The sequence below is a fragment of the Cydia amplana genome, chromosome 17, assembly GCF_948474715.1.
Source record: "Cydia amplana chromosome 17, ilCydAmpl1.1, whole genome shotgun sequence".
NCBI classification, from domain to species: Eukaryota; Metazoa; Arthropoda; class Insecta; order Lepidoptera; family Tortricidae; genus Cydia; species Cydia amplana.
Window position 1 is genome coordinate 4,602,573 of NC_086085.1, and position 17,280 is coordinate 4,619,852.

The following is a 17,280-nucleotide window of genomic DNA, read 5'->3' on the forward strand; positions in this document are numbered from 1 at the left end:
AGAGTTCGCGTTCGTGTATTGACTGGACTCAGTTAATTCTAGATTAATTAATGGTTCGTTCTTCTCTGTCCTTCTCGATTCCAATAGTATGTTATATTTCAGTGTGCGAATACCTCCGCGACTTCGACGAGAAGATGGAAGGCACGGTAGACGGGATGAAGCTAGCCCTCCCGGCGCCCACATGCACCGCCGACGGCTCGTTCTCGCCGCAGCAGTGCGCGCACGGCCGCTGCTGGTGCGTGGACTCCTTCGGAACTGAGATACCGGAGACCAGCACCAACAACGCTTCGACTGTAGACTGTGTGAAGTAAGTCTAAGGGCCACCCCACATCTAGCGTCTTTAGTCATCTAGCGTAGCGTCGGCGTCTCGTCGGCGTCTACAACTCTATGGCCCTGCTCGACGCAACGTCGACGCAACTGCGCAGCGACGTCATTTTCCATAGCGCTGACCGACGCCGACGCCCGAAAGACGCTAGATGTGGGGTGGCCCTAACAAGGTCTGACGGGGAGCCTTTGTTTACCGAAAACTCGAAATGTTGCAGGGCATAATTATTATGGAATGAGCACATCACAAAGGAAAAAGGACAGAAAGGAAAATAAGTCATGAGAACAACAATATCAAGCTAAAAACTAAGAGCTGAATAAAATTTTAATTCTAATCCAAAATTCACCCATCTAAAAGGGACTATCACAAACGCCATGATGATAAGAGATGCTATTCTTATCAAATTCTAAAATTTTTCTCATCACATTTTTTCCAGGGTTCGCGAGAGCCTAGCCTGCCTGGACCTAACGTGCCGCATGGGTTGCGACTACGGCTTCGAGCTCGGCAGTAACCACTGCCCGACTTGCCGCTGCCGCGACCCCTGTACAGGAGTCACTTGCCCTGAAGGCCGTGCTTGTGCTGTAGTCGATGTAGCGTGCGATGCGGAGTACTGCCCTCCAGTGCCTGCTTGTAAGTAACCTTGAGTAGTTTTATGTTTTCAGTTGATAGTAGAATATAATAGAATAGAATAGAAATATTTTTATTCGTGAGCACAAACACAAAAAAGAAAATTACACAAGCAGAGAAACATAAAAAAGGAGAAGGTGCCACGAAATGGTCTCACCTCAGCATGTTGCTGGCGACTTCCAGCGCTGATCTTCCGTTTAGACAATTAAGTATCTGATTTGTCGCATGGGTTGCGACTATTGTTTCGAGTTAGGTGACGTCCACTGCTGAACTTGCGGTGATCCTTGCGCTGAGGTTAACCCTGGTTATTTTTACTAACCGTCAAATAAGCTCCTTCCTCAAATTACAGATGCCTTGATTTACCTAAGGCTTGTAAAATTTTAGTCTCTATTGCAATTCAACTCCCTCCAATCTGAAGCATAGGTACACATATTACAAAAAAAACAACGGATTACACTCCGGGAGTGCCGATGAAGTGAAAACTCAATGACTAGTCCAAAATGTCTGCAGCACTATGTATAATTGAACCATCCTCCTTTCTATTGAAAAACTTTAGTTCCGAAATTGCTGGCCAGTGAGCTTAAATTTGTATCGTTAATTGTTTAAAATTCGAATAGAAATTGTAAAGTTACCTTGTAGACCTCGCATCTAGATATATTTGGTCATGGTATTTTGAGTTTTATTCACCAGTACTAGAGTTCACTTTTATTAGCGATTTCATCAAGATGTAGCTTTATTGAATTATATTTGAGCGATATAAAGTAGAATGTAACTGTGAGATCCTCGTATTTCAGCCCGTACAAGATTAGAACCTTTTTCATGTAATGTCATTGAGTTTTTCTTTATTGACTTAAATGCCATCTAAATGAGTGGCCATCTAAACCTTACGGTCACGTGATCGCCTTACGCTGTCTCGTGTTTATCATTTTTTCCCCACCTCTAAAAGTGCCCAGCGCTGCTAAAGAAGTTTTCACTTCAAAAATCTTCATATGTTTAGGTTTGCCCCGCAAACCCGGCCAGTGTCCGTTCCTGGTGCCCCACACCGGGGCGTGCGAGTGGGCGTGCCGCGGCGACGCGGAGTGCGGCGCGGGCGAGCGCTGCTGCGCCACGGGCTGCGGCACCGCCTGCGCCGCGGCCACCAACCACTCGCCGTGCCAGCAGAGAAGGTAGCTCCTTCCATTCAAGCTGTATTTGAGCGTTTCTTTTATTTTTTGCCATTTTTATATATTGTGAAAGTTTTTGCCGCTTTTGTGTTATTTCTAGTCAGGATCGCGAGCCCTTTTCATCCTTATAGGAGAAAAAAAGTAATTTTCATAAATTTTTTAAACTTACCTTTTTGTAAGGTACCTACCACCATACAAATTATATGGGTAAATGGTAACACAATAGAAAAAACTCTGGGACATTTTTTTACCCTATTAGGATCGAAAGAGCTCGATTCTGAGTAGAAATAACACAAAAGTGGCAAAAAAGGTCACAATAAATAAAAATGGCAAAAAATAAAAGAAACCCTCATTTCTAGATTTTTCGAACTATTAGAGACTTCACATTGGCTTGCGTTTCGTGTTCGATGTGTGAAGTGAGTCGGAGCTCTTATCTATCCGAACGAGTGCGGACCTCGGCCGAAAAAACGAACTGAGGATGCTTTTACTCGCTGTTCACTTAATGGAAAAAATAATAACATGATACAATAATGTCACCCGTTCAGGGTGCAATGATACGGATACGATGGTTAGCAAACTTTTGCACGTCAAACCAGTCAAAGTCCCTAAAATTTCGACGTTTTAAACATTGATTGCCACACCACGCAATAACAGCCATATAATGCAAAGCCAGTTTAAATTTTGAATTGGTTGCGCAAATATTCGGTAAATAATTCAATGCATTTTGCAACGCTTGTTCCAGGTACATTCCATTAAGTACAGAATACTCCAGTAATTCAATTGTTTCGGTGTCAACAGAGCTCTCGCGCTACACACGGCCGCAGAGAGCGGCAAGCCGCCGTCCTCGCAAGACGTGCCGGACTGCAAGCTGGACGGGTCCTACGAGCCCGTCCAGTGCCGCAAGGCCGAGAACCTGTGCTGGTGCGTTGACAGTGACGGCAACGAGGTGAGGAAATACAGAATTTTCACTAAGGGCCACTTGCACCATCCCACTAACCCAGGGTTAAGCGGTTAAACCATTAACCCAGTGTTAAATTGTACTGGTAACCATGGTAACTCCAGGTTTAACCAGTTAACCCCGGGTTAGTGAATGGTGCAAGTGGCCCTAACCAGACGAGTGTTAACCTACATCTTCAGCTTATAACTTACTAGCTGTTGCCCGCGACTTCGTACGCGTGGATTTGTATATTGGTGGTTATATAACCATTAGCTTACATTAGCTTAGAACATTGTGCAGCAAGAGAATCAAGAGATTGCGGTAGGACGGTTAATAATTTGTTAATTATTAATATTATACAACGCATGAGACTTTGTCTTTCACAACCTACGAAGTTTCAAGCCCCTAACTGAATAAAATTGTCCTCGTTATAATCCCTCTAAACCCCCTTAGAAGATTTTCATGTCCTCTATTAAATAAAACCTACTACCTAACTACCTATTTACGAAGTTTGAAGTTCCTAGCTTTAAATAAAATTTGAACCCTATACAAACTTTCACCCTGTTTTAACCCTGTTAGGGGATGAATTTTACAAAACGCTAAAATAACTTTTCCTGTCTTCTAATAATATCCCCAAATAGAAAGATTCAAGTCGCGCATTCGAAAAAATGTTTGATATCCATACAAACTTCCAACCCCTTTTTCACCACCTTAGGGGATGAATTTTCAAAAACGCTGAAATTAGTTTTCTTGTATCTTAATTTATTACCTTTTTGCAAAGTTTCAAGTTCCTAGCTTAAAATAAAATTTGCACCCTAAGACGAAGTTTCATCCTCTTTTTATCCCCCTTAGGGGTGGAATTTCCAAAAACGTAGCAATTACTTTTTTTTGTAATCGGCTATTATGCCTTTCTAAGAAGTTTCAAAGCATTTGTAATGGATTAAAACTTTCAACCCCTTTTTAACCCTGTTGGGGGATGAATTTTACAAAACGCGGAAATTATTTTTCCTGTATTTTAATAATATCCCGAAATACAAAGATTCAAGTCCCGCGTTCGAAAAAATGTTTGATATCCATACAAATTTTCAACCCCCTTTTTACCACCTTAGGAGATGATAATTCAAAAACGCTGAAATTAGTTTTCTTGTATTTTAATAACATATATTTTTACGAAGTTTCAAGTTCTTAACTTAAAATAAAATTTGAACTCCATACAAACTTTCAACCCCCTTTTAAATGAGGGGATGAATATTACAAAACGCTGAAATAACCTTTCCTGTCTTCTAATAATATCCTCAAATACAAAGATTCAAGTCCCGCACTCTCAAAAATATCTGATCTCCGTACAAAATTTCAACCCCGTTTTTACCACCTCGGGGGATGAAGTTTTAAAAACGCTGAAATTAGTTTTCTTGTTTTTTTTTTTAATTTAATACCTTTTTACGAAGTTTTAAGGTCCTAGCTTAAAATAAAATTTGCACCCCAGGTCAAAGTTTCATCCCCTTTTTTACCCCCTTAGGGGTTGAATTACCTAAAACGTCGCAATTCCTGTTTTTTGTCATCGGCTATTATGTCTTTCTAAGAAGTTTCAAAGCATTTGTGTTGGATTCAAACTTTCAACCCCTTTTTAACCCTGTTAGGGGATGAAGTTTCAAAAACGCTGAAATAACTTTTCCCGTCTTATAATAATATCCCCATATACAAAGTTTCAAGTCCAACACTCACAAAAATATTTGATCTCCATACAAACTTTCAACCCCTTTTTCACCACCTTGGGGGATGAATTTTCAAAAACGCTGAAATTACTTTTCCCGTCTTATAATAATATCCCCATATACAAAGTTTCAAGTCCAACACTCACAAAAATATTTGATCTCCATACAAACTTTCAACCCCTTTTTCACCACCTTGGGGGATGAATTTTCAAAAACGCTGAAATTACTTTTCCCGTCTTATAATAATATCCCCATATACAAAGTTTCAAGTCCAACACTCACAAAAATATTTGATCTCCATACAAACTTTCAACCCCTTTTTCACCACCTTGGGGGATGAATTTTCAAAAACGCTGAAATTACTTTTCCCGGCTTATAATAATATCCCCATATACAAAGTTTCAAGTCCAACACTCACAAAAATATTTGATCTCCATACAAACTTTCAACCCCTTATTCACCACCTTGGGGGATGAATTTTTGAAAACGCAGAAATTGGTTTTCTTGTTTTTTAATTTAATACCTTTTTACGAAGTTTCAAGGTCCTAGCTTAAAATAAAATTTGCACCCCAGGACAAAGTTTCATCCCCTTTTTACCCCCTTAGGGGTTGAATTACCTAAAACGTCGCAATTCCTTTTTTTTTGTCATCGGCTATTATGTCTTTCTAAGAAGTTTCAAAGCATTTGTAATGGATTCAAACTTTCAACCCCTTTTTAACCCTGTTAGGGGATGAATTTTCAAAAACGCTGAAATTACTTTTCCCGTCTTATAATAATATCCCCATATACAAAGTTTCAAGTCCAACACTCACAAAAATATTTGATCTCCATACAAACTTTCAACCCCTTATTCACCACCTTGGGGGATGAATTTTCGAAAACGCAGAAATTAGTTGTCTTGTTTTTTAATTTAATACCTTTTTACGAAGTTTCAAGGTCCTAGCTTAAAATAAAATTTGCACCCCAGGACAAAGTTTCATCCCCTTTTTACCCCCTTAGGGGTTGAATTACCTAAAACGTCGCAATTCCTTTTTTTTTGTCATCGGCTATTATGTCTTTCTAAGAAGTTTCAAAGCATTTGTCATGGATTCAAACTTTCAACCCCTTTTTAACCCTGTTAGGGGATGAATTTTCAAAAACGCTGAAATTACTTTTCCAGTCTTATAATAATATCCCCATATACAAAGTTTCAAGTCCAACACTCACAAAAATATTTGATCTCCATACAAACTTTCAACCCCTTTTTCACCACCTTGGGGGATGAATTTTCGAAAACGCAGTAATTAGTTTTCTTGTTTTATAATATAGTACATTTTTACAAAGTTTCAAATTCCTAGCTTAAAATAAAACTTGCACCCCATACAACCTTTCATCCCCTTTTTAACCCCCTTAGGGGTTGAATTTTTCAAAATCGCTTCTTATCTCTTGTACACTTTATAAATTCAACCTAGTGTGCAAATTTCAACTTTCTAGCTTTTGTAGTTTCGGCTCTGCGTTGATGAATCAGTCAGTCAGTCAGTCAGTCAGTCAGTCAGGACACTTGCATTTATATATATAGATATCCAGCCAGCCTATTATGGATAGCTTTATCCATCTTTATCCACGTGATAAAATAACTGTCACTGTTTAACACCGTGGGAAAGAAAGTGACGGACACCGTTTTATCACGCTGTCACGTAGACAAGAACGACCATCATATCCGTACAGGGGCCGTACTTTTCATGCCGTTGATATCAGTTTGACGTCACGCTGCATATAGGATGATCCCAAATAGTTTTATTGTAATTATTAATCATTAGTCGGCAATCATTTTAATCATGTACAAATTACTTCAATAGTTTTCGTAATTTTCAATTAAGAACGGATATCTGTTGCAAAAGTCGTCTAAATATGACATTGTGCCTATATAACAAATTTTAAGTAAAAAATGTATTATTTTAATCTGACAACTGCAGTTATTTAGTTGAGTGACAGTAAATAAGATAAAAGTCAATTAGACATCCTACTGATTATTTCAAGTATCGATATCGGTTATCTGCAGAGGTTGTCAAAATGATTAATTATGACAAAATAATAATTGCAATCATACCTACTCTATGCAACGTCATTTTGCGCCAACGGCATGAAAAGTACGGGCCCTGCGTTATCTATCATTAAAAGCTATCTATAGGTACATATCACATTCTAGATCCCCGGTACCCGAGCCTTCAACACCACGCCCTCATGCGAAGCACCAGCTCCCTGCCCCGAGGTCCACTGCAACGATGAAGAGATCTGCGCTCACGGACGCCAGTTAGACATTAAGGGTTGCCCGACCTGCGAATGTAGAGATCTCTGCGCCGAAGCCAAGTGCAGACCTGATGAAACTTGCGAGATTGTGCCATTGGAATGCGAGGTTAGTGGTCAACCATCCCAACCTTCAACACTTTGCCGTCTAGTAAAGTATGTCCCATAATCCACTGCAACGACGAAGAGATCTGCGCTCACGGACGCTAGTTGTACATTAAGGGTTGCCCGACCTGCGAATGTAGATAGATAGATAGATAGATAAAATCTTTATTCAACCACAACTTACATGTTTTGTGACACAATAAATAAATAACAAGAGGCAAAAAGAAAGTTGACAAGAGACAAAAAGAAGAAAGCAACATACAATTTGACACTAATAGCAGTAATAGCAATTTACATATTTATTTTACCTAAGTAGAGGGTCATGTGTTGTGGTAAAGAATAGGCGCTGACTCAGCATAGATACTGCGGAGACCGCAGCGCTGATCTTCCGTCAGAACCTTAAATAAACCTACAGTAATGAACGACCAGTGCAGCGCCAGTCGATGTATGTATGAAATACGTATATATTTATATATATGTATTTATATGTATTTGTATTTGTAGATACTATAAATATTTGAAAAAATAGAATTTACTTACATAATATGTGTCGCGTAACGGTGTGGGTACAAACAAAGTATGACGCATAAGTTAGTACTTACTTGTTAATAATTTAATATTATAAGATTTATATGATGTGAACGCAAGTGGACAGGCAGCGATATTAGGTAACGGCAGGTAACGGCAGGTAATGGTGTGAGAGGTGGGGTTAGTTTAAGCACTTCGTTTTTGTGTTTCTAGTAAGTATTCGCGTAATTTTTTTTTAAATTGAGGTTTACTTTTTAATATTCGGATTGGTGGAGGTATGTTATTCCAACACTTTGTAGCACTATACCTAAAACTTCCCCTAAAGGCAGCAGCGCGGTATTTTTGAGGCTGCAGCATCAGAATACGCGGGGCTCTAACTGAGTGACAGCTTCTGTTTGTTGACCAAACCAGTTTTTTGAATAGATAGCTTGGAGTCTGAGTGTTTATTACATCAAACAGTAAGCATGCCAACATTAGTTCCTGACGTGGTAGCATTTTGAGACAGTTACCGTTATTTATAAATGGAGTGACATGAGTCCGCGGGGGAATATTGTAACAAAACCTGGCACATGCGTTTTGGACCCTCTGAATGCAGCGCTGCGAGCGTGCCAAGAGGCAAGGCCCATATACAGTAATACAGTAATTTAATTTCGATATAATAAGGGCTTCGCATAGTCTCACTCGCAGATCGACACTCAGAAATTCACGAACGTTGTATAAAACTTTTAGACGGTACATACAGTACCGGAATATTTCAGCTATGTGACCTTCGAAACGGAGGCTACTATCCATCAAAAGACGAAGATTTCTCGCTTCGGTAACTGGAGCCACATTCATACCATTCATTTCTATTACAGGATTACAGGCTGTTATAGAGTTTGTCTGGTGCGGTGATCCCAGGATCATATATTTGGACTTTATAGGGTTTAGAACCAGGCAGTTTTCAGAGGCCCATTCTGAAATACGTTTAAGATCAGAGTTTATTTTAGCGACTGCAGAGTCCGTGTCGTTGGGAAAGAAAGAAAAATAGAATGTAGAGATCTCTGCGCCGAAGCCAAGTGCAGACCTGATGAAACTTACGAGATTGTGCCCTTGGAATGCGAGGTTAGTGGTCAACCATCCCAACCTTCAACACTTTGCCGTCTTGTAAAGGCTGTCCCATAGACCGCTGCACCGAGGACGAGATCTGCTCTCTCGAACGTCAGTTAGAATATACTGGGTGATTGTGGGGTCGTGATGTCGAATGTCAAAAATGTATTAAGATCGCAATCCTATGCGGCCGATGTGAAAATCGTTAATTGAATATATCCCTGGGCCCATATGCTTCGTCTACTTCAGGCCCTCAAGGTGTCCATTTTGCACTGCACCTTTCGGCCTCACAAAAGTCACGTCGTATTTGCACCATATAGGGCCAGTTGCACAAACCACATTTGACAGTCTGATGAACGTCAGCCGGCGCGCCCCGGCGCTTTACTATGAAACTTTCCATACATAAAAATTTAGCGAACAGTTTGGTGCTGTCACTTAAGCGGAGACTCATGGACATGTGCATACTTCCAATTCTCACCTACGGTGCACAAACTTGGTCTTTGACGGCGTGTCAGAGGTCGAAACTAGGGGTTTGCCAGCGAGCTATGGAGCGCAGCATATTAGGTGTGACATTAATGGATCGTATCCGGAACACCACGCTGCGCTCCAGAACAAAAGTGGTCGACGTAGCTCGGAAAGCGGCCAAGCTAAAGTGGGACTGGGCTGGTCATGTCTACCGAATGCCTAGTGAGCTGTGGGCCAAGATCGCCACAGAGTGGCAGCCCAGCTCAAAACGAGGAGTTGGCAAACCACGTCGGCGATGGCGAGACGTGCTAGACTCCTTTTTAAAGGAATGGCCAGAGACTGTACAGGATCGGGAAGACTGGAAAAAGTGGGGGGAGGCCTTTGCCCAGCAGTGGGATATTACAGGCTCCTAATAATAATAATAATTGGTGCAACCGACCCATAGTCTCACTGTCGAATGGTCCTTTAAACCGTCGTTGAACGTGCCTTACACTATTTCCAGTCGGAGTCCTGCCCCCCGATCGTGCGCTGCACGCCGACGCCCCGCTGCCCCTCGGGCGCGCCGCTGCCGGTCCCGGGCGGCGCGGACGCGCTGGTGTGCGGCCCCAGCGCCGCCGCTTGCCCCTCGACGCACGCGTGCCGTTTCGCGCCGCACGACACCGGCGCACCCGTGTGTTGTCCTAAGCCACGTGAGTCTAATCTTGTTACCGAGAGCTCGAAGCGCAAAAGTTCGGGAACATGTCAATAGGTCTAATTGGACCTCATAGGTATTCAAACAATCTTAGAATCGTTAATGTGTTAAAAATTAAATTAAAGTTACCACCATAAGCAATAAGATGTACCTACTGTTAACAATTAATTAGGCAATTGCCTAATTAGCTAAGTTTACCCATCTATGTTTTAAGGGAGTTCCCTCTGCCAACAAACTGTCCTGCAGTTTGGCAGAAGAAAAAAATATGTATGTTAGGGTTTATTTCATCTGAATAAACGATTTTTTTTTATGCAGAAAAACTTTCGGGTGTGGTCTTTCTCAATCTGATCTCACTAACGATAACAACGATATCACATCAAAGTTGATAAATCGACAAACGTTGAATATAGATGAGTAGGTAGATATATCTACTCGAGTCAGATCGACTTGACCATTATAATATAAGTTATTAAATTAGATACCTAGTAGATATTAGGTACTTTATAACACTTTAAACTCTCGCGTTTTGTACACATATTTAATTTCACAAACGGGTCTAACGCGATATATTTTCATTGTTTTTACCTTAAATTCCGACATTTCAGCTGAGTTGCACCAGCTGTGGTTACGGGAAGATATAGGTACTTTACCTCGAAAAAGGACGTCAAAACAATTTTGTTTTTACCACTAGCGTAATCTTTGAAGTTACCTTGTGTTTTGATGAAACTTAAGTTTTCATATAGGTCTAATAAATTTTCAGGAACAGTATGCTTCGACACAAAAGACGAAGGCAACTGCACGGACACGGGAGGTCTGAACGCGACGCGATGGCACTTTAACCACGAACGCAACCGATGTGAACGATTCAAGTACAACGGTTGCTCTGGTAACCACAACAACTTTAGAAGCAAGGAGGAGTGCAACGCCGTTTGCCCCGGTGAGTAGAATTAAAGCTATGAGACATAGAGAAAATGAAGGCTAATAATGTGAGCAAATCTAGTAGTACAATATGGAGTCTCTAGAAGCAACTTTAGAAGTAAAGGGCCCTCCACACTCGTGCGCGAATCGCGGCGCGAAGCAACGAACGCGACTATGGAGCCGATTTCGCAGATCTGCGATCTTGACTCCACACTCGCGTTTGCGGCTTCGCACCGCGATTCGCGCACGAGTATGGAGGGGGCTTAAGGAGTACAGTACAACGATCTACGCCCGCCCCGGTCATATAATGCTGTATCAAAACAACAGGTAACCCACCCATTACGAGTACAATGACTGTTCCATAATTCAACGTCCGGACTGTCAGTTAGGGACCCTTTAGGGTATTGAAATAGCGGGTCTAAATAGAAAGCAGGAATCTATCGCCCTGAATTTTCTAGCACAAAAATTTACACTAATGTCGACAACACACAACTCTATGCAGATAGGTATTGACTGGACATTATCAGAATCTAACTCTATTTCCTTAGTTTCTTATAAATAGGTACCTAATCTTATTTTCCCAATATTTTACCGACCTTCTTATTCTTTTCTTACCTTCTAACTTACCCTTCTTCATTAAATCCCATAACAGCTGAAGGTGAAGCCTCCAAACTGGCCACGACGAAGAAAGCCCGCATTCAAATTGACACAGAAGGCACGTAATGTCTCATTTCTGATACGTGTTTTATAATATACGCACTCACTTATGCACCTGAAACACATACTAACTACACAGTACCTAGCATGAGTAGCATGACGATGTCATATCATAATAGCACATATTACTGCAACATACATAGAGTCAGACCTAGAAAAGTCTGCGGCGATTTTGATAGCCCACGCAGAGCAAGTGTTATTTATACGTCATAATTTCATAGTAGTTTGACGTTTAAAATAACACTTGCACTGCGTGGGCTATCAAAATCGCTGCAGACTTTTCTTGGTCTAACTCTATACATAAAACTATGCGTCAAATTGATGACAAAATATTCATAAAAACCAGCGTTTTCTAACCCGTGTCAATTTTCCTGATACAATACTACCGAAGTACAACTATATATACGTAATTAAGATTTTAAAAGACGACGTCATTTATTAGAGTAAGACGGCAATCCTGCTCTTGCAGGACTGCAAGCAATGCTGCATGAGTTAAAAATATCTTCAAAAATGTCTGTTATTCCCTAAACAATGTGATTAAAATGAGAGCATGTTTAAATGTTCTGCACCATCTCACTAAGTCTACAAATGTACTTTAATAGGTCATTATCATTAATCACTATATCACTATGTTTCTTACAGTATTGAGCCCGTGCGAGCGACTGCGTGAGAAGAACGAGGCGGCCGAGAAGAAATACGGCAAAGGCACGTTCATCCCCAAGTGTGACGTCACTGGAGCCTGGGAGTCTGTGCAGTGCATGTCGCATATCGGTGAGAAATCTTCTGTGTCATACTAAGCAGTACAGTCAGCAGCAAAAGTTGCTAAGCGGGCGAGGTGTTCAAAATTACCTTGACACGCTCTTATTCTCTTAACAATAAAGGCACGTCAAGATCATTTTGAACACCTGGCCCGCTTAGAAACTTCTGCTGCTGATTGTACCAGTAGGAGGAGATAAACTAGGCTCAGCACTACAAGAGTATAAAACAGGGTCTACCGCGAATCACTTTGTTCGTCCATTCGTTTATTTGCCCCTGTATTGCTTGAATATCCCTGGATCCAGTGATAGAACATCCAGCATTTACCTGCTAGCGAGAACTTACCTGGCGCGTGCGTCCGCAACTTAAGACCACACATAGCTCACATCTTTACATGCTCTGGTCTGGTTATCTGTACCGAGTGTATTAAGGCTATCGTTCGCGTTACTAGTCGCGCCTTTACTTGCTCCAATTCACAATATATTTAAGTCTGTGCTCCAATTACATGTGCCGTGTGCAAGCAAAATATTGCCAGAAATTAGAAACTATAATACGAGCAACCAACTTAAGCATCAAAGCTTATACTTACTATTTACAGGCCTCTTACTCATCTTCTAAGACATGTTTTGGATTCCCAGCTTAAACGCAGTATTTGAACCTGTATTTTCCTAATTTTCAGATGTGTGCTGGTGTGTGAGCGCCCGCGGCGAGCCCCTGAAGGGGTCCCTGGTGCGCGGGGCCAAGCCTTCCTGCAACTTCCGGCAGGCGCGCAAGTGGGCCAAGCGGACTGGAGACGACGAGCGAGCGCGCGCCGACGAAGGTATACAGGGGGCCTAGCCAATACCACAGTCGCCATCAGATACATCGGAGCGGCCAAGGTGTTCACAATATCTATACACGCACTCAAACTCCTTAACAATAACTTAGGAACCTTCGATTTATCTGCACAGTCTGAAATCGCTACGATATATAGTTACATGTGTAGCCAGCATAGCCGTTCTCGGATGTATCTGATGGGAACTGTACAATAATACCTAAAATACCATAACGCCAAACTAAAAGAATAAATGTATCGGAATGTATCTGATGCTACGAAAAGTTACGTGATGTATGGAAACAGTCCCATACATTATTTGAATTTTTGCATTATGCATTTTCCGTAAGTTGATATCCTATGCCTCCTATGGATATGGTGCCTGTTTTTCATGAAGAGGAGGGACGGGAATTCTCAGCGAAGCCCAGAAAAACTATCTTTGAGATTGTGTTTGTTGTGTTGGACACAAAGGATTCTTCCTTCTATACTTTTACTTCTACTTATTTACAATCTAGCAAAATATGTTAGTTTATGTTTGTTATTGTTAATAATTAAATTGTTTGATGAGATTCTGGTACAGTCGGCAAAAATGTGGTCTACCACCCTACGGTTGAGGTTCGTTTGAACGTCATGAGACAACAAGGTCGATTGTAATATTATGTCAGTGACAATTATCAACCTTAGCGATCGTTAGACCTCGCAGAAACTTTTGTCAAAACTGGTAGACCACTTTCTTGGCCCACTGTACCTACCTAAGGCGCCAAGCTAGCCAAACTCACACAATGTAACCAAATATAAGAATGGTCTCACACCTTTGTTAAGCAGGTACCTTAGAAAAATGGATGCACTAAAATAGATACTTTTGAACAGTTCTAGAAGAGCTCATCAGGCAAATGACTGCGTTCCGCGTCGAAGAGATCGAAGAGTACGACGAAGAGGAAGTGCTTCGTGACGAACCAGTCGAGCCCAGGACCGTGGAGACCTTGAAGCCGATGGAGAGACTCGAGGTTCAGGAGAGCGAGCCGAAGAGCAAGACCATCTTCAAGACCAAGTGCCAGATGCTACAGGATGAGGCTGAGAATGGTAAGTGGTTACCCGATGTAATTTAGAGTTTTAAATTCAATGTAAGTATGTACACGAATGCGAGGTTAAAAGCAAAATCACTTCAAAACTAAGTGCCTGGAGCTGAAGAAGGCATGAATATTAAATTAACTATAAAATGTATGTAATTCCTTGACATAGAAGTTGATGGATAAACTAGAGTTTTAACAGGTTTAGCTGAAAACAATACTAAACCCTTTAGGTCCTTGGTCTTCGGTTAACGCCGTATGGTGCAAACAGGGTCTCGAAAAGCATGCTTGATGCAAAGAGTGTGATCGTTTTGTGCTTAGATTTTTTTGTCTTCCTATAAAATTTATGACTGTCTGTACGCAGAGTACCGCATGATAATAACAGACCAAGACCTTGCGTGGGTATATAATTAAAACCGGCCAAGTGCGAGTCGGACTCGCGCACGGAGGGTTCCGCACCATCAACAAAAAACGGAGCAAAACAAGCAAAAAAACGGTCACCCATCCAAGTATTGACCCCGCCCGACGTTGCTTAACTTCGATCTAAAATCACGTTTGTTGTATGGGAGCCCCACTTAAATCTTTATTTTATTCTGTTTTTAGTATTTGTTGTTATAGCGGCAACAGAAATACATCATCTGTGAAAATTTCAACTGTCTAGCTATCACGGTTCATGAGATACAGCCTGGTGACAGACGGACGGACGGACAGCGGAGTCTTAGTAATAGGGTCCCGTTTTTACCCTTTGGGTACGGAACCCTAACGTACATATATTTAGAAGCCTCACTAACGTTACCTCTCGTTTCCAGGAGACGGTCCCTCGGTCCGCTGCCTGCCGGACGGGTCGTTCGCGGCGCGGCAGTGCGCGCGCGGGCGCTGCTGGTGCGTGGACGCGGCGGGCCAGCGCCGCGGCGCGTCCACTCCCGTACCCGACTCGCCCGCTTTGGACCCTTGCTGTGAGATTACTTTTGACTTACGTACCTTTTCGCCGCCATTGACATATGAAGTTTTGTGACGTTTCGTGCCCCACATGCCATGACTTCATATCAAGTGAGGGTTTGTGTCAACGAAAAGGTGTTGATCACCATATCGTCGCAATTTAGGTAGAGTCCTGACGAGGTGGGCAAATCGACCGATTTGATCAGGAAAATAATTGGCGCCAATCTCATCTAGCGTCCACACATACACAAATTTAATCACTAATTTGCATTCCATAAGATACTAACTCCGAAAATTGGCATTTTTATGTCCGCACCTGCTGATTTGATCGGGGAATCAAATTGGCGCTTGCGTCCGCACGGCCTGATTCGATCGGACAATTTCATCAGATTGGCGAAAAATTGTCTCGTCTGGACTCCACTTTATTAGATAATCTCATGTCATAATGACCGTGATCTATATTTTCAAAAAATAAACGAAGGGGAAATTTATCTCCCGTGTGAGCACCACATGACACTCATTCGTTAAAATTGGCGTTATCTTCCCAGTGCCAACCCAAATCGAATCGGCGTCCCTAGAGCTGGAAATCATCGGGACTGACGCCGCGGCGGCGGAGCGGGCACGGGCTGCCTTACAATCACAACTCGCTTCCCTCGGTGCTCGAGTGCCGGTCACAATGTCCAAAGACCGCTCCGCCATAAAACTTAGAGCAGTGCTGGCTGGACCCAGGGCTGTGGATGTCGTCTATCATTTGGAGAATCTGGTAAGTCTGGAGCTGATTTGCTGCACTTTTTTCTGATTCCCGAAAAATATAGAGATAACGTTATTCTAGCGTTATTTTTAGCTGCTCCCATCCTATAATCCTATGATTATTTGTATTCTACAGTGATGTGAGGGTTACGATTCTAGGTATATACAAGTTTTTTAGTTCATAGGGCCGCTTACCACCAACGCATCAACGGAAAGTATGCTTGCTTCCATCCTCCTGCTGTTAAAAAAGGCAGTTCTAATAATCTTCTCCCTGACAGGTGAAACAAGAGAAGCTGTCAGGCGTGAACAAAACGTCAGCTGGCGCGCTGGGCGCTGACGTCATCCGCAGCGAGTACCGCCTCGCCGCGCAGGCGCCGCTCATGCAGCAACGGGAGATACTCAGCGAATCCACGGTATGCTCAAACTACCCTAATAATGTACTTACCTACCCACAGTACATGCGCATTTAAAGCGAAGTTTAAACGCGCGGAAATACGCCTTTGAAATACTTAAGCCCCCTCCACACTAGAGGGCCCTATAGGGACGCAATCGTGGGAACTTTCTCTTTTGGTGATATGAGATAGTCAAATTTTGTTGACATGTGTCGTTTGCTGTGTAACAAAAAGGCGTTTGCCCTTACCTGTTTGTTTTGAGTTAAACTAAATTGCAAAAACGTTTTAATTAATGTCGCTATTATTCCACAGGTGTCAGCAACGACATCATACCACACCGCGCTGATCGTCCTTGCAGCGTCTTCCGCCTTCATCATCAGTGTACTCTGCGTCCTGGTGATGCTATACCGAGGCCGGCTACAACGAGAGCCCCAAAAAGCCGAGCGTTTCTTACCCCCCGCTCCCCCCGTCTACGTTCTATCAGCCGATGAAAAAGCCGAGCTAGCGAAGGCTTTACACGCCCCTCCACCGCCAATACCCCCTCAAAATGATCACACTAGAATTTAGGTGCTAAGTCTGACTAGCTTTTGTTTTTGGGTTGGTTTACGGTTGGTGCGGTAGTGGTATCGTACAGTACTGAATATAAATAGTCTTAGGTAACGTTAACATTATATAATAATGGTATTAAGATACATGAGCGTACACTGCATACACTCAGCATGTGAGGTTTGATTCACACGGACAGCCCGAACGAACGCATACGAATCAAGGGCGTTTTTGTTAAAGGTGCGTGTGTTTCGCGTGCGTTTACGCATGCCTAAAATACGCACGTGTATCGTACCTGATAAGGAATGAATGGTGTGACGTTACTAAATAAAAGACAAACTTTCAAACGTTTGAAATCCACTTGGACCATTAGTAACTTGGTAGATTTTTTCTTGCTCGCTAGATATTGATAAATCTGTATTCGTAATCTGTGGTAATATGAAAACT

At 42.1% G+C, this 17,280-nt stretch overlaps 1 protein-coding gene across 1 annotated transcript in view; it reads left to right on the plus strand.

The window, feature by feature from the left end:
- The window catches only part of LOC134655744 (neurogenic locus notch homolog protein 4-like), a 93,524-nt gene extending 76,538 nt beyond the window's left edge, over window positions 1-16,986 (plus strand). The window contains exons 11-25 of the mRNA XM_063511210.1: window positions 103-307; window positions 762-955; window positions 1,950-2,118; window positions 2,914-3,061; window positions 6,956-7,162; window positions 9,743-9,929; window positions 10,692-10,868; window positions 11,502-11,564; window positions 12,209-12,337; window positions 13,002-13,142; window positions 14,007-14,219; window positions 15,016-15,162; window positions 15,694-15,908; window positions 16,174-16,308; window positions 16,600-16,986. Coding sequence (XP_063367280.1) covers window positions 103-307; window positions 762-955; window positions 1,950-2,118; window positions 2,914-3,061; window positions 6,956-7,162; window positions 9,743-9,929; window positions 10,692-10,868; window positions 11,502-11,564; window positions 12,209-12,337; window positions 13,002-13,142; window positions 14,007-14,219; window positions 15,016-15,162; window positions 15,694-15,908; window positions 16,174-16,308; window positions 16,600-16,854 — 2,585 coding nt within the window. The 3' untranslated portion in view covers window positions 16,855-16,986. The remainder of the gene's footprint in view (window positions 1-102; window positions 308-761; window positions 956-1,949; window positions 2,119-2,913; window positions 3,062-6,955; window positions 7,163-9,742; window positions 9,930-10,691; window positions 10,869-11,501; window positions 11,565-12,208; window positions 12,338-13,001; window positions 13,143-14,006; window positions 14,220-15,015; window positions 15,163-15,693; window positions 15,909-16,173; window positions 16,309-16,599) is intronic.
- The last annotated feature ends 294 nt before the right edge of the window (window positions 16,987-17,280 follow it).